The 17,529-nt window shown below is 36.2% G+C and overlaps 1 protein-coding gene across 2 annotated transcripts; it reads left to right on the top strand.

Annotated features, from left to right (window-relative positions):
- The first annotated feature begins 4,336 nt into the window (after positions 1-4,336).
- Positions 4,337-8,675, top strand: LOC131012660 (putative zinc finger protein CONSTANS-LIKE 11). Of its 2 annotated transcripts, none has more exons than XM_057940647.1 (6): positions 4,337-5,158; positions 5,444-5,680; positions 5,764-6,077; positions 7,043-7,176; positions 8,087-8,163; positions 8,276-8,675. In XM_057940647.1, exons 1-4 carry the CDS (start codon positions 4,625-4,627, stop codon positions 7,173-7,175), a joined length of 1,218 nt encoding a protein of 405 aa, XP_057796630.1. In that variant the 5' UTR covers positions 4,337-4,624; the 3' UTR covers position 7,176; positions 8,087-8,163; positions 8,276-8,675. The 2 variants fall into 2 exon arrangements, with proteins under 2 accessions (XP_057796630.1, XP_057796631.1); XM_057940648.1 differs by having other exon boundaries at positions 5,764-6,050.
- The last annotated feature ends 8,854 nt before the right edge of the window (positions 8,676-17,529 follow it).

Raw genomic sequence — 17,529 nt, forward strand, 5'->3', positions numbered from 1 at the left:
TCTAGAGATCTGTTACACGATCCAACACCAATTGTATTCTTCGGAGGCTGAAATTTGTTTCGCCTTATGCCCAAAGCTTACTTGTGGTCAAAACTCCTTAACCAATTAGTGATTATTTAATTAATCAAGTTGCCCAAACCGTTTGAATCTAACCTAGTGTATCAGGATCATATTCATGCAGTTATTAGAATCAATTAGACCTCACGAGTTTAAGTGGTCATGCTTAAATCATCGTGCCCAAATCAGACTAATAAACTTAGCTAAATATAAATAAAATTAATAAATAAGGCAAATGACATTAACAATAACAAACTAAACTGGAAATTGGACATTTACTAAAATAAAAGAGTACTTACGGTGAAAAGTGTCATACAAAACATCAACAATATTTAAAGATAATATGCCCACACGCGGACGAGTTTTATTTTCCTCACAATCTCTTAATTAAAGCACATCAGTTGGTCTGTGAATAGTATCATCCGGTGAGAAGCCTTCAGGTATTTATCGGCACGATTTGGGGTCAAGAAGTCCCCGCCCATAGAGAGTCAGCTAGCTAGAGCAAGGAGTCTTTCATCCTCATGATACATCCATATCTTCAGGCCTAATCTTGGAGATTCGAATCCTTGTGTATAGGGTAGAGGTTTAACCCTATCGGTCTCTTCATGGATGATCATCATCTCTGCTTTGATCAAGTGCCCAGACGTTAGTCTTACTGCATCCATCTGTTGTGTCATCTCCGTCCAATGCTACTGGATTCCTCAGCGGTACTTTAGGTTGGGTCAATTAGTCACATTCAGTTCAGACTTTTGGTCTTCAATTGCTTTCTGCGCTAAAATGCCTTTGTCTTGATAACCGTACCTCTCTCGCAGAATGCAGTAACATTATGTCCCACCTACACGTTATGCCTAACAACGAGCTCTCTTTCAAGCTATGCCTTCTCACGCACAAGACACAAACAAAAATAAAAGAAAAAAACTCTATCGAAACCTAAAATAGACACGAAAATAAGCAAAACTATGGGCTCATCACAAGCAATTAAATGACAAAATATCTATATATTATATTCACTTTTACATTAGTAGTAGTCTCACACTCCAGATCCTTTGTATCACATTTATTGTCATAATATGTCTCCATTTCAAATTTTATGATTATTTTCACCATTTTTTTCCTTCGACTTTAATTTTATATGTTGCAGTATAATATTGCACTTCATCTGTCCATGATAAAAGTGGATTTTTTGTCATCTTTTGTCCACTCAAATAAGTGTGATTTTTCTATTTTGGGACAAATACATTTATACTTTTACCCCATTCACACACAATATTTATGAAATGTTCTTCTCACAAATCATTGATTAATTACCTAAGAAATCAACTTTGATGGGATCCTTTTCTCCACTTTATACATATCTCCATATATTTTCTTAAAATGTGTGCCCTTCCATCTACACTACACTTATTGTGGACCGAGTGAGTAATTATTAACTAGGGTTTATTCCATCCAACTCGTATATATATATATATATATATATATATATATATATATAATTTAATCCACTTTTATCAATTTAGCATTTGCACTTGTGCATTGCACGAATTATGATTTTGAATACTGGGGAGAATACTGGAGAAAATGCGCTGTAGAGAGTTCTCCTTCAATTCTTGAGCTTTTGAATTATGATTTTGATGTCTTTAAAATTGATATGGAGACCCCTATTTATAATTGTAAGAATATCCAAACTCTGAGATTGAGCTTGTATAATTATGAGCCTAGAGCTGACGCGACATGATTTTATTCACTCCAAGCTTAGAGCTTTTATAATTATTTGAATTTCATAAGTTTAGAAAAGAAATAAAATAGAAATTAAAATAAGAAGATAAAGAAAATAAAACTAAAAAGACAAATATAATTATAAATAATCCTTTAATTTTATTATAACCACAAAATTACCGCTTAATTTTAAAATTGATTTTATATTGAAAATCACATTTTTAATATATTATACTTCCTCCATCCACAATAAGTGTGGTGTGGATGCAAGCTAGGGCAATGATTTAAAAAAGATATGGAAAGATGCGTAGAAAGTGAAGAAAGATACTCACCAAATTGACTTGTTAGATAATTAGTAAATGGTTTATGAAATGAGTTTTTGTAAATATTGTGTGAATTATGAGGGTAAAAATTTAAGGGCATTGTTCTAAAATGAAAATATCACACTTATTATGAACGAACGAAAATGAGGAAAAGATTACACTTTAGGGTGTGTTTACTTTGATGGAAAATGAGAAAAAAAAATATACTCCCTCCGTCCCTGAAATAAGTTACTCTTTTTCCTTTTTGGGACATCCCCAAATAAGTTCATCTTTCTTTCTTTCCATTTTTGAACAACTATCCCACCACTAATAATACTTTATTTATTCTTACTTTTCACTTTTTCACCACTCTCAATACTAATTATAACACTTTTTCATTTTTTTCACCACTCCCAATACTAATTATAACACATTTTTTTCCACTATCAATACACTTTATCACTTTTCTTTAAAATCCGTGCGTCCCTGAAGAGGAACTTATTTCAGGGACGGAGGGAGTATATATTTTCACTCATTTTTCATCATTTTCACATGTTTACTATGATGGAAAATTTTCTCCGGGTAGGGAGGAATATTTTCTCGGGCAGCTCTTTTTCACTCATTGTCTCTCTAATGTTAGATAATACTTCCTCCGTCCATGAAAGAACTTTCTAGGAGGAAGTGACACAAGTTTTAAGAAAAAAATTGTTAAGTGTGAGAAAAAAATTATTTAGTGTATTGAGAGTGGTGAAAAGATGTTATACTCCCTCTGTCCCACCGAGCTTGAGTCGTATTCCTTTTCGGGTTGTCCCACCGAGCTTGAGTCATTTTCTTTTTTCGCAAAACTTAGGTAATTTAAAATACTAATTAACAAAACTAATTGCACCCCTTATTTTTCTTTAATCATCCCAAATAATCCTTATTTCTCAAAAATCAAAATATTTTTACATCCATACTTAAATAATTTAAATTTTATATTTAAAATAAAAATAACTTTATTATTTTAATTAAATTTCAGATTTACTTAATTTAAATTTTATATTTAAAATAATTTTATTATTTCATTTAAATTTCAAATCCAATTACGTTAAATTTTATATTTAAAATAAAATTGTTCAACCCCTTAAGTTCATGGAAAATTTGATAAAAAAAAAATAGTTTATGGAAAGTTTGGAAATCGCACCAAAGTTCATGGTTTTTCACGGCATTAACCCTTAAAATAATTAGTTAACCACAAATTTACAAACACATATATATACACTTAAATAACTAACCAACAACTCCTTAATTCCCGTGCCTAAAAGAAACGTCTCAAACTCGGCGGGACAGAGAGAGTAATTAGTATTGAAAGCGGTGAAAAATGAAAAATAAGTGGTGTAGTCCAAAAATTGGTAGGAAGTTCTTTTGTGGACGTCTTAAAAAGAAAAAACTAGGAAATTCTTTCGTAGATGGAGGGAGTATTATCCTAGGGTAAAGGTGTGAAAATATTTTTCAATATTTTTTTCCATCTTTTCATATTTAGTAAACATATGATTAAAAAAATGAGAATAAAAGTATTTTTCTCATCTTTTTTTTTTATCTATCATTTTCTAATAAAAATTTACAATCAAAATAAACGAACTCTTGTTGTAAATGGATGGAGTATATTATTAGAATTGATAAATTAAAAATTAAAGTATATAGTTTCAGCTTTTTTTTATATCGAAAACTGAGTACAAATTCATAACAAATTTTATTTTATAAACCATATCATGAAAATAATAAATATTACTGGGAAATATGATAGACATGCACTGATAAAACACAGAACTAGTCTATAAAACACTGAATCTCGTCTCAGTGTTGACACCATTAGCGGTGTCACGTTTAGATTAAGCATTCCAAAATATTTAAACAAAAAACTGAAAAGAGAAGAACACTTTTTTTACAAGAAATTCCAACACAGGAAACGCGGAAAAGGACAACGGCGTCGTTGAAACCAAGAAGACGGGGCCCCACCTCCGCCGCCACGTCAGCGCTCCGCGATCTCACGAAACGCTCTCCCCGAACTCCACGGATGACGTGGCGGGAGCGTGCGGCTCAGAATCACTCACCCCCGCAATCACCGCACGTGCGATCGAGCGAGTCCACAGCTTCGGTTGCTGTCCACATCAGCACCCCTCCACGTCAGCAGAATCCAACAGCTCACGGCCCTCCACGTGGCGCAAGCCCACAAACTCGTGGTATAAATACGCGGCTACTCTAAAATCACTGTTCTTTCCTCCCCCAATAATTATTAACTGCGGTAAATGGATCATCGCTTCTTCCTTTTCCTTGAGAAGAAAAATGGATCATCGCTTCTTAGACGTCGGCTGATTACCATTTGTCACTCAACATTTTTTTTATAATTTTTTTCCTTCTAATAAAATACTACAACTTTGTATATATCTAGCTTCTACTCACTATTCGATTCCCGTAGTTGATGATGAAAAATTCGACATTTTTGTGATAGATATATATAATTAATATTAATATTAATTAAATTAACGAGAAGAGAGAGAGAGAGAGAGATGGGTGAGCCGGTGTGCGAGATTTGTAGGGTGGTGAGGGCGGTGGTGTACTGCAAGTCCGACGGCGCGCCGCTGTGCCTGAAGTGCGACGGCTGCGTGCACGCCGCCAACGCCCTCTCGCGCCGCCACCTCCGCTCGCTAATCTGCGACCGCTGCTTCTCGGAGGCGGCGGTGGTCCGCTGCCTCGACGAGAAGCTCTCCCTCTGCGAGGGCTGCGACAACGGCTGCTTCCCGGCGGCGGACCACCGCCGCGCCAAGCTCAGCTTCTACGGCGGCTGCCCCTCCGTCGCCGAGCTCTCGAAGGTGTGGCCGTTCGCTCTCGATGCCGGTGAATTCGGCGGGACCGAAGCGAATGAGATTCCGCCGTTTCTGAAGTTCGCTCAATGGCCGCCGCCGCCGCCCGCGGCGGCGGCGGCGGCGACGGCGGCGCTGACGTGTGAGCTGCAGGCTAAATTTTCGTTCTTGTACGGCAGGGCATCTTCATTTAGCGGGGATCTCATCCCTTACCTACCTCAAGAATCCAGTTTAGAAACGGTAATTTTTATCAAATTAATCTTTTTTTTTTTTCAGATTAAACTTTTTCAATTTGCGACCATTTAGTTTAGGTTTAATTGTTAAATAAATACACGAACTTTCACTTATTTTTGAATTATAATACGAAGGATAATTTTATCACCTTTAACAGTCCCTAAATTTTCTGGTCGTCAAAGAGTTGACGTGGCATGCCTCACCAGAGCCGGTGTCGCCAAAAGGTCGTGTTAAAATAGGGAAATTGATGAAAGTGTATTTAAAGGATTTTGATTTGAATTTATGTGACAGAATTGCGGAGAAAGTATCAAAGATTTAGGGATTAATCAAGAGAGTGAGGATATATGTAGTGTTGACATTGATGGGATGCCTTTGAGCTTTGATAGTAGCTATGAAATATTTGAAAATCTTCCAAATAATCAACCAAGATTCCACTGCGATGATGGAGGATTAACTGCGTTGTTAATGGAGAACAACGCCACCTCTGCTGCAGAATCCAACATCACTCACATTGAGAGTGTCATAGAGGTACAATTTTTTCGTGTTTTTCGCTCGTTTTATCGCATTCCAAACTCCGATGATACGAACATGGTGACTGATGTGTGCATTAGGCGTCCACGTCAGCACAGCACGACTGCGTTGCTCAGGTGGGTGGCACGACGAGCTTGATGCAGGGGATGAGCTCGGGCGTGCTCATGAACCCGAGCATTGGCCTCGGGTTCGCTGCAAACAGGCAAGCCCCCTCGAGCCTGCCCCTGATCACGGGGGAGAGCAGCGTGTCCGAGTATCAAGATTGTGGTTTGTCGCCCCTGTTTTTAACAGGAGACTCGCGGTGGGACTCGAATTATGAAGCCATGATGAGCACCAGCCCGCAGGCGAGGGACAAGGCGAAGATGAGGTACAACGAGAAGAAGAAGACACGGACGTATGTCATCTTCTTGATTTTTTTTTTTTTCAAGAAAGAGTTGGTTGATGCATTATTGGTGCTGATTTTGGGTTATGATGTGTGGATTTCTTAGATTATGTCACATTTTTGCAAGAGTTATATGATGCATTAGTACTTATTTTGGCTTATGATGTGTGGTTTTGTTTTTTGCAGAAGTTGATGATGCAATAGTATTACTTGTTTTGCTTTTGATTACTATTTTTTCTTTCTTTTTTGTAGAGTTAGATGATGCATTAGTATTTATTTGGCTTATGATTTGTGGTGTTTTGCCACAATATTTCACTTTTTGCAGAGTTGTATGATTCATTAGTACTTTTTTTTTGGCTTATGAGGTTATTTATTTTGCAGAGGTTGATGATGCAATAATAATACTCATTTTGGCTTCATGATTATTTCATTTTTATCTTCGTATATGATGCATTAGTACCTTTCTAGTTTGGTCTATGATATGTGTGGTTTTCCTAGACTTTCATTCTCTTTTGCAGAGGTTGATGATGCAATAATAACACTTATTTTGGATTCATGATTTTTCCATCTTTTGTAGATGATGCATTAGTATTCATCTTGGCTTATGATGTGTGACTTTTTCATTTTATTGCAGAGTTAATTAGATCATGCATTACCACTTATTTTGGCTTATAATGTTTGGCTTTCCTATATTACTTCATTTTTTCTACATAGTTAGATGTTGCATTAGAACTGGTCTTGCAATGACACCTTCTATTGCATTCGTAGATGATTGACGTGTGTCAGTATTGTTAGTATGAAGGGTTTATGGTTTATATAAGGAAAAAATATACGCCCTAACATTGGGTAATCTTGAACCTTCAGAATTGGCATATTTCATTTCTCTAAGATTACCCTAAGTCATTCGTGGATGATTGACGTGTTACGTTTTTTCTTGTGTGTCGTATTGGATGAACGTACGCACGTTATGAATGCAGGTTCGGGAAACAGATAAGGTACGCCTCGCGCAAAGCGAGAGCAGATACAAGAAAGCGTGTTAAAGGCAGGTTCGTGAAGTCGGGGGAGACTTATGACTATGATCCTGAAGGAGCACTGCATTTTCAAGACTAAGGTATATATATATATATATATATATATACACTTCATTTTCTTGCATAGATCTTAGTTTTTTCATATCAAGTATTAGAATTTACATGTAGCCATTTGAAATAAATAATCCCTCCGACCACAAAAAATTTGCCACATTGTGGACAACATGAATTTTAATAAAATGTGAATGAAGTTGTTAATAGAGTAATAGTCTCGCTTTCAATATGAGCAGAATTATGTTGATCCTACTATTATAAATGAAAGTGACGGTTTTTTCGTGCATGGACTGAAAAAGAAATTGTGGCACATTCATAAAAGTATGTCAATATGAACTTTTGAGAATAGAGTGGGGCCAACATTGAAAAAGTAAAAGTTATTTTGACGGTACCAAAGCAAATCAACCGTGCCACGGCAAGCTAACTGTGCAGAGTTCCGGCGTGACTCCCGTGCGCATTTTAACGAGGCTGTCGTGGCCAATTTTCGAGTAAGACTAACCATGACCAATTATCTAGCCGTGGATCTTGCAGGCACGATAGCCTCGTCGAAAAACTCGCAAGGGGGTTGCGCTAGAAAGCCACACATTAGCCTCGTTGAAGCTCTGCACGATTAGCATGTCGTGGCACGGTTGATTTACTTTGGCACGGTCGGGCCAAATTTTTACTTTTTCAACGTGGGCCGCACCTTTTATTTAATCTCAAAAGTTCAAATTAGCGTGTGCAAGTGTTGCCCTAGCGGTAGGTGGTCAACGCCCAAAGCATGAGGTCCTGAGTTCGAGTCCACCGTGGTGCTGCCTTTAAATTTCTTTATTTACTTGTGTAATTAAAAAAAAAGTTCAAATTAGCCATGGCTTGCTATCAAACATATTTTGTTATCTGCAAAACCCTATTCTTGCCCATTGTAAAACACGACTTTTGAAACGTTTCAACCATCAGAACGGAGATCGGAAGGGATGACAGGCTGCTGAACCGCGCGCTGCCTGGACCTGTGAGGGAATTCCTCATGACTCGAGGTTAGTTTTGAACACTTGTATCCGTGGGCATCAATATTACTCATGAATTCTTCGTGTATTCGAGATCATTACGTAGCAAAAGAGGTGATGTTTTTTATTTGTATTTTTGAAGGGCCTCAAGTTGGAAGATGGAGTTGGTGTTGAGGCTATGTGCATGAGAGAGAGAGAGGGGTCTTCTATACAGAAAAAAAAAAAAAGGGATATGAAGGTTTCTTGCAAGACATTATTATTACAAGAATATCAGTATAGACTGTATAGTACAAAGAAGTACATGTGCTGATATTTCAATAATTTCTTCAAGGTTTTATGAGATTGAGAATATATAGAGAGAGAGATAGAGAAAAAAAAAAAAATAGGATCATTTTTTGGTGAACATGTCTTTATGGAAACTAGTTTGCAGAAACCTCCTCATGCTCTAAGTGAAAAAAATTGCCATTTCTTTTGGGACTCCTTGTAAGCGAGATGAAGCTGTATTGAAATTGAGATATTTTTTTTAATGGTAATTTCTTAGTTTTAACGAGTGAAATTGATATACAATTGTTTTATTTATCATGTCAAAAATGCATATTCATAGTGGAACAGTTCAGATCCTATGTTAGATGGAGTAGCTTTAGCTAGTAAAATAAGCCTACAAGATTGAAGTATGATAGATAATAGAAAAAGAAGTAGATGAAAAACTAAAATCAGCACTTGTTTCTTGTTTTAGTTGGTAAAATAAAATACAGGATCGAAATACTTCCTCCGTCCCCCAAATAACTTTTGGCATGGATTTTAAGAAAAAGTTGTTAAATGTATTGGTAGTGAGAAAAAAAAAAGTGTTATAATTAATATTGAATGTGGTAAAAATGTGTTATAATTAGTATTGAAAATGGTGGAAAGTTGAAAAGTAAGAATAAATAAAGTATTATTAGTGGTGGGTAATGTTCCAAATGAATAGAAAGTTATTTTGGGAATCTCCTAAAAAGGAAATATAGGAAGTTATTTGGGGACGGAGAAGTATAATATTTAGCAAAAATGGAAAGAGGTTGAATGAGACAGTCCAAATATTTTATTTTCATATATAGTGAAATGAAATACAAGCTTGAAATATTACAGGTAATGTGAAAATTTTCACTTTTAAGAAAATGGGACATTAGTAACGAGGGATTAAGATTAAGTGTATCACCCTTCATGTCTTATTTTGTGATTCACTTTTAATTTTATTCATTTTTTACATATTTTTTCTCCAATTTCAACTTTGTATGCTTTAGAGTTTAATTTAATTTTGTGATAATTAATTAGGATTTATCCCATATTGTTAGGGTATATAATTATTTTTACCATTTAATTTTACTTTTATTGGCTAATAAGAAGTTGATAAATTCAAAGTCATGGTATATATTTTCTAAAAAAATTATTTTTTCTGAAATAAAAATTAAGTATAATTCACAATATTATACTATTTCCGTCCACGATATCATTTCTACTTTTGCTATTTTTGTATATCCACAGTATCATTTCCACTTTCATCAACAGAAGTAGGTTGACTAGTTTTTGGGCTTTTTTTTTAGTCTAAGAAATAAAATATACTCCCTAAAGAACTTCTTATTTTTCCTTTTTGGGACGTCCACAAAACAACTTCCTAACTATACCCCAACCACTTAAAAATACCCCAGTTACCCTTACTTTTTTCATTTTACTAACACTTTTTCACTATTCCCAATACACTCAACAATTTTTTCTCACTCTCAATAAAAACACTTAATAAGATTTTATTAAAATTTGTGTCATACCCTCCTACAAAGTTCTTTCGCGGACGGATGAGGTATAATTAAGTGAATGTACTAAATACTTGGGCTAAGTTTAATTTAATTAATTGTTTTGATGGGCTTCTATTTTATTTATTTATTTGGGCTCAATTAATCTATCATTTAATTTAAGTTGAGCCTTGATTAATTAAAGTAGGTTGCTAAACTTTATTAATTGAGGAAAATCTTATTATAGCCCTCTTTCATAAAAACATAAGTTTTATAGCCCTAGTTTATAATAGATAAGTTATATATAGCCATTTTAAATTTAAAAGAAGTATTCGAAGTTATATAAAAGTCAAAGAGTGTTATAGTCTTTAAAGTCTAAAATGGCTATATGGTTTAAAAAAAAAGTCTAAAATGGCTATATAACTTATCTAATATAAATTAGGGCTACAAAACTTATGTTTTTAACAAAAAGGGCTATATGTGATAATTCCCACTTGTATTAATTCATTAATTAGACTTATTACTTTAAATTATGCACTTAATTAGATTCATTCTAATTAATTAATGAAGGGGATTAGATATCCTGAGTCAAAATAAGTGATGCGATCTATTAATTCAACTCATTAATCAAGCCAGTAATTTAATTTTATTATTTAATCTTATATTCTAGATTATTAATAACACTAGTATACTTGAATTATTATTTAAGAATAATAATTTCTTGATGAATTTATAGTAAAAAACATGCATTCTCATTAATTGAGAACATTTCAAACATGAACCTTTTATTCTCGTAATAAAGGTCAAGTTTGGGAGTAAATGCTATCACAAGAATTACTGCCCCGAATAGCAAAGTTTTGCAATCAGGTGGGCTTACTTACATATCAAACAAAGATGAAATGTTATGTTTGAACAACTATATTCCTTTCAAAAATCACATGACACAACCACAAAAATCACATGACACAACCACAGTTCTTAAGCTCCAAGATCACAACAAATATGGCATCACTAGCTCACCAAACACAACCAACATAAGAAATAAGGAATCACCACCCTCCAGCATAAATTTAAATTAGGAACACAATCACATGATTAAATTAGGGCCAAGGCACTCGGGCACCAAATGGAAAGCGATTGCAGGTGCCGAATCCTTCTCTCGTCGCTCCAGCCATTCCAATTGTCCGATCGGCCATCTTCATCTTCGATGAAGCCATCCACGACCAGATCCACAGATGTTTTCGACACCACTATATCCGGCTTGAAGGCCCACAATGACTGTTGAAGTGTCTTACATTGGTTGGAGATAGTGGCATGAGCCACTTTATATGGTGAGGCAACCCTTCCCCCTTACAAGGCCTTTTAAAGAAGGATTTGGTTCAATATCCATTTCTAATATGGTATCAGAGTCAATCCAATCCAATGATGGGCCCCCAATATCGTTGTCAACATATAACATTGGTATTGTCCACGCTGCGCATGAGGGGGCATGTTAAAGTGTCCTACATTGGTTGGAGATAGTGGCATGAGCCACTTTATATGGTGAGGCAACCCTTCTCCCTTACAAGGCCTTTTAAGGGAGGATTGTGCCCAATATCCATTTCTAATAATGACATTGAAAGGGACTCTATATGGGTCGTTGTCAACGGTGGCACCACATTGTCCAATTTCGTGCATTCAACGACAGCGAAAAATGATGATTCGATGAGAGAATCACCGATTTCAGAGAGAAAAGTCCGAGTGAATGTGAGATCCATTGCGGAGGGAGACAATGATTTAGGGGAAGCTTGCTTTGAGGAGGCAACACTTTAGGGCGAATAAGAAGGAGCGAAACGGCTGCTTCAGTGAGGCAACGAGTTGAGGGAGGCAACGCATCTTTACAGAGGCGGTGATTTTAGGGTTTCAGACGGGTGAACAATGAAGAAAGAAAGAGGTGGCGCCTTAGGGTGAAGAAGAAGGAGCGAAGCGGCTATTTCAGTGAGGCGGCCAATTTGAGGGAGCCGATTTAGAGAGGCTGTGATTTTTAGGGTTTCATCTACGATGAATAATGAAGAAGGTAGGGAGGCGACGCAACATTAGCAAAATCAAGAAAGTAGGGTTTTAATAGAGATGATATTGAGTAATAAATAAAGAAGTCAAACATAAAGAATTATGAGGATTTATAATTGCTAATTGTGTTTAATTAAGTTTAAGTGGAGACAGAAATACTTATATTTTTTACGATGAAACGCAATATGTTGGTAAGACGCTTATCCTCCAACCAAAAGGTCGGATGTTCCAATGACAAATAAAGTGTGAGTGTGTTTTTTCTTTTTTAGGTGTAACAAATTTTAAAAAATATAAGTGGGGAGAGTTCTTAATTATTGAGGTGGGTCATCCAATGACAAATAAAGTAAATACATAAAGTTATAGAGGATATAATTGTATAAAAAAGTTAAATAGGACTCTTTTTTGTGACAAAAAAGAAAAAGTAAAACTCTTTTTCGTGAACAGGAAAGTATATAATTAAAAAAAAAATCAAAAGTTGAAAGTATATAATTAAAAAAAAAATCAAAAGTTGAGAGGGGGTTTCAGCCCCAAAGCCCCGCATATTCGTTGTTGTCGTCTAGTAAGCCACCATCTTCCTTTTCTAGTTGTGGTTGTGGCCTTGAATAAAAATGTCTTCGTGGGTCTTATGGAGCATGAATAGTAAATTGTAGAACAACAAATTGAATAAATAAGTCAAACATATGTTAGTATATTTTTGAAGAAGTCTAATCATATATTCTTTCACTCCCATAAGAAAATATCACATTTTATATTTTGGTCGGTTTTGGGATATGGCCCCACTTTTTTTTTTTTTTTTTTTTTTTTTTTTTTTTTTAAGAATAACCACTTATTTCTACATAATCCTACAATCAATTCACCTACAATCATTCATCAGATTATCTATCTATATTTTCTTAAACATCGTGTCATCCACTCATTTTTATATAACTTTATAATCAATTCAACTACAATCATTTATTTCTATTTAACACATTAACAACCTATATTTTTTTAAAACTTGTGTCATATATGTGATACTCTCTTAGAGCACCCACATCGATCTACTCATGCAGGGGACTCGAGTCAGTTTGTGGATGAGTCTACCGATGTAGGGCATCGTTGACTTGAGTTCGGCTCATCTCGATGAGCTCAACTCATTCGAGCAAAATGAAAGGTGCGTTGCACGCGCCATTTTTTGTTTTTAAAGAAAAAATCTTGAATTTCAAAGTTTGCAAGGCCGAATAGCTTTTATTTTTTTTTCCTTTTTTCTTCTATTTATTCACCACTTTCTTCTTCATTTTTTCACCATTCCTTCATCCAATTCACTCATTCATCTTCCTTTCTTCTTCATTTTTTTTTATCTATCACAAAATGACTTCATGGTTCGATGAAGTCATCATCGTCCAATCGCAAGAAATGGTGGCTCAATTTCTCACTCCCAACCACAACCCTAACGACGAGTTATCTCGAATAGGGCCTTTGTTTATCGTGATCGTGAGGCCGCCCATCAGCGACTTCTTCTAGATTACTTCAACGATAACCCGATGTACGATCCAATATTTTTTTCCGACGTCGTTTTCGGATACAAAATGAGTTGTTCTTGCGCATCATCGATGGTGTGCAAGGTGTAGATGGTTACTTCCGAATGACAGTGGATGCTGCAGGCTGGGACTCCCTCACGCTATTGAAGAAATACACGGTGACTATCCGACAACTAGCCACTGGTGTTTCTTCGGATACTTTTGATGAGTATTTGAACCAGTCGCCTCTGTTCACCGACGTCTTGGGAGGAACATCATCGTTGGTGACGTTTTTAATCAACCGATACTATTATCAGATGAGTTACTACATGTGTAATGGCCTCTACCTTGAGTGGCCAACGTTCGTCAAGAGCCCACCGTTGGCGACCAATTCGAAAGAGGCGAGGTTCAAGAAGAAGCAAGAATCTACACGAAAATGATGTCGAACATGCCTTTGGAGTGCTTCAACTCGATGGGAAATCATTAGAATTTCGGCCCGACCTTCGTATATTAATCATCTCAGAGGCATCATGTTGGCCTGTATCATTCTCCACAACATGATTGTGGAGAATGAAGGGGAAGGAGCTATGCACCGGATAGATGACGACTCGTGACACGGGGCATTTAGCAGTGACTCGTCCGATGCTTCTCAATCTACCCCTCCTAGATTCGCGGAGTATGTGCACAGAGATGCAATTTTCAGAGATATGAAGATACATGCGAAGCTTCAAGAAAATTTGATCAAACACGTTTGAGCACATTTCGAACCTCTAGGACCATGATAGTTATTGAGGCAAATCTTTTTATAGCCCCTTTTTTATGAAACATAAGTTATATAGCCCCTCCTTATGAAACATAAGTTAAACAACCCTTTTTTGCTGAAAGTACTATTATACCCTTATTTATTTTTTATTTTTTTCTCACAAAATAGACAAACAATTACAATCCTCTCTTCTCTCTCTCAATTTGAATTTCACGTTTTTCATCTTGAAAGAAAAAGAAGAAGGGGCGGCGACTGTGAGCATCTTCACCACCCGTCGTCGCCGCCGCAACTCCGCCGTCGCCGCAACTCCGCCGTCGCCGTCGCCGTCGAAGCCCAGCCAAGCCCGCCGTCGCGCGCTGCGATTTCCAGCCAATCTCTTTCTCTCTCTCTCTCTTTCTCAAAATTGTAATTTACAGCCATAGCTCGCCGGAAAAAAATTTGCTCGCCCAATCATTTACTCTAGTGCAATACTAAAATACACTTAATATGTTTATTTTTCACCATATTTAGCATAAACGCGTTAGTTAAGAGCGACGGAACGCTTCGTATCATTATAATTCACGAGAGAAATAGCGAAATTGAAGATCGTTCTTCACTACTCGATGGAGTACTCGATGGCGTTCACCATCGAGTACTCGACCGAGTAGTGAAGAACAATGGTGATTTTTTTTTTATCAATTATTGTGATTTCAACCCACATTCCTTGTTTATAACGTCAACGGGAGTATATTTGGATATTATATAACATGGGGTGTGATAATCGTTGAAAACGTGGCACATATCCTAAGTTTGAACATAAAAGTCCACACTATGTCTTATGAAGTAGATATTCTACACTTCAATCATTTACTCTAGTGCAATAATAAAATACACTTAATATGTTTATTTTTCACCATATTTAGCATAAACACGTTAGTTAAGAGCGACGGAACGCTTCGTATCATTAAAATTCAGGAGAGAAATAGCGAAATTGAAAATCGTTCTTCACTACTCGATGGCGTTCACCATCAAGTACTCGACCGAGTAGTGAAGAACAATGGTGATTTTTTTATCAATTATTTTGATTTCAACCCACATTCCTTGTTTATAACGTCAACGAGAGTATGTTTGGATATTATATAACATGGGGTGTGATAATCGTTGAAAACGTGGCACATATCCTAAGTTTGAACATAAAAGTCCACACTATGTCTTATGAAGTAGATATTCTACACTTCAATCATTTACTCTAGTGCAATAGTAAAATACACTTAATATGTTTATTTTTCACCATATTTAGCATAAACACGTTAGTTAAGAGCGACGGAACGCTTCGTATCAATAAAATTCACGAGAGAAATAGCGAAATTGAAGATCGTTCTTCACTACTCGATGAAGTACTCGATGGCGTTCACCATCGAGTACTCGACCGAGCAGTGAAGAACACTCGACCATCTTTTTTATCAATTATTGTGATTTCAACCCACATTCCTTGTTTATAACGTCAACGGGAGTATATTTGGATATTATATAACATGGGGTGTGATCTGTTTAGCATTAATGGAGTACTCGATGGAGTACACGATGGAGTACTCGATCGTCGATCGTGTACTCCATTGAGTAGTGAAGAACAATAATCGACGGAACGCTTCATATCATTAAAAGTAACGAGAAAAATAGCAAAATTCAAGATCGTTCTTCACTACTCGATAGAGTACTCGATGACGTTCACCATCGAGTACTCGATCGAGTAGTGAAGAACAATGATGGTTTTTTTAATCAATTATTGTGAGTTCAATCCATGTTTCTTGTTTGTAACGTCAACGAGAGTATATTTGGCCATTATATAATACGGGGTGTGATAATCACGTAATACATGAACATCGTTTAATGTTTATAATCTAAACAATAACAAAAAATTGTTATTGTTCTTTATTACTCGATGGTTCCATTGAGTACACCATCAAATAATGGAGATCAATGGTAATTTTTTTAATGAAAAAATAATCATGTAACATCATTTATAATCTAAACAATGATGGAGTACTTGATGGATAAAATTGAAGATTGTTCTTCACTACTCGATGGAGTACTCGATGGCATTCACCATCGAGTACTTCATCGAGTAGTGAAGAACAATAATGTTTTTTTTTTCAATTATTGTGATTTCAATCCACGTTTTTTGTTTGTAACATCAACGAGAGTGTATTTGGCTATTATAAAACATGATAAGTTTATCGTGATAATGTTAGAAAAAATTATGGTTGTTCTTCACTCCTCGGCTGTGTACTCGATCGAGTTCTTTATTACTCTATAGGACCCACGTGATGAATACATAATTTAATAATGAAAAAAGGTTTTAGTATTTCATAAATGAAAATATCTCCCCAAAAACATGATTATAAAGTACTTAAACAAGGTTTATCGGATAATATTGAAAAAAATTGGGGATGTTTTTCATTACTCGGTGGTGTACTCGATCGAGTTCCTCATTACTTGATGATAATTTATTTAATTTGATTTTGTGTTGTGTTATGTTTGATTGTGTTTACTTGATGGTGTCACCAATCGTTGGTGGGCTGCCACTACTCGATCGAGTTCACCACTCGAGTACACGATCGAGTACTCGATGGAGTACACGATCGAGTACTCGATAGTGGAATAAATTTGACAGGAGAGAGTGAAGGGCGCGCGACGGGGCGGGGCTTGGCAGCGGCGACATGGCTGGACTAGGCTAGGCGGCGTGACGGCGACTGAGAGGGGCTGGGCTGCTCGGCGCGACAGGGCGGCGACGCGGCGGACGGCCTGCTGCTGCTGCACGCTGCTGGTGCTACTGCACGCTGCCTGCTGCTGCTGCGTGGCTGCTGCTGCTCGGCGCGACGGGGCGGCGACTGGTCGGAGCTGCGGCGGCGGCGACGCGGACAGTGGCACCGGCGACGTGGTGAACGGCTGGAACTCACCATCTTTGAGGTAAATTTAAAGTTGCAGACGTGAATTTGAAAATAAAAATGTTTATTTTCAATTGTTTTATTTATATATAAAGTTTAAATAAAAATGAAATATAAAATATGAAATAAAAGTATTGAAAAGTTAAAGGGCACTCTAGTCTTTTAAGTTATAAAGGGTTGTCTAACTTATGTATCATAAAGTGGGGCTATATAACTTATGTTTTTATGAAAAATGGCTAAAAGTGATAATTCCCACATAGTTATTTAGGTGTTTACTTTAAGCTATGTTTTATTTTATTTTTAAATTATACGTAATTTAAAGTAAAGCAATTTTAATTGAAATAATTGTGTTATTTAAGTTAATATAATTTAAATTAAATAAAAAATACAGA

The sequence above is a fragment of the Salvia miltiorrhiza genome, chromosome 2, assembly GCF_028751815.1.
Source record: "Salvia miltiorrhiza cultivar Shanhuang (shh) chromosome 2, IMPLAD_Smil_shh, whole genome shotgun sequence".
Lineage (NCBI taxonomy): Eukaryota > Viridiplantae > Streptophyta > Magnoliopsida > Lamiales > Lamiaceae > Salvia > Salvia miltiorrhiza.

What these genes read in the sequence shown, in the direction of transcription:
- LOC131012660 (XM_057940647.1), top strand. Translation starts at nt 4,625, where the DNA reads ATGGGTGAGCCGGTGTGCGAGATTTGTAGGGTGGTGAGGGCGGTGGTG. An exon ending in ACATTGAGAGTGTCATAGAG is followed by an intron (nt 5,681 to 5,763) that starts GTACAATTTTTT and finishes TGTGTGCATTAG; the next exon opens with GCGTCCACGTCAGCACAGCA. An exon ending in GAGAAGAAGAAGACACGGAC is followed by an intron (nt 6,078 to 7,042) that starts GTATGTCATCTT and finishes TTATGAATGCAG; the next exon opens with GTTCGGGAAACAGATAAGGT.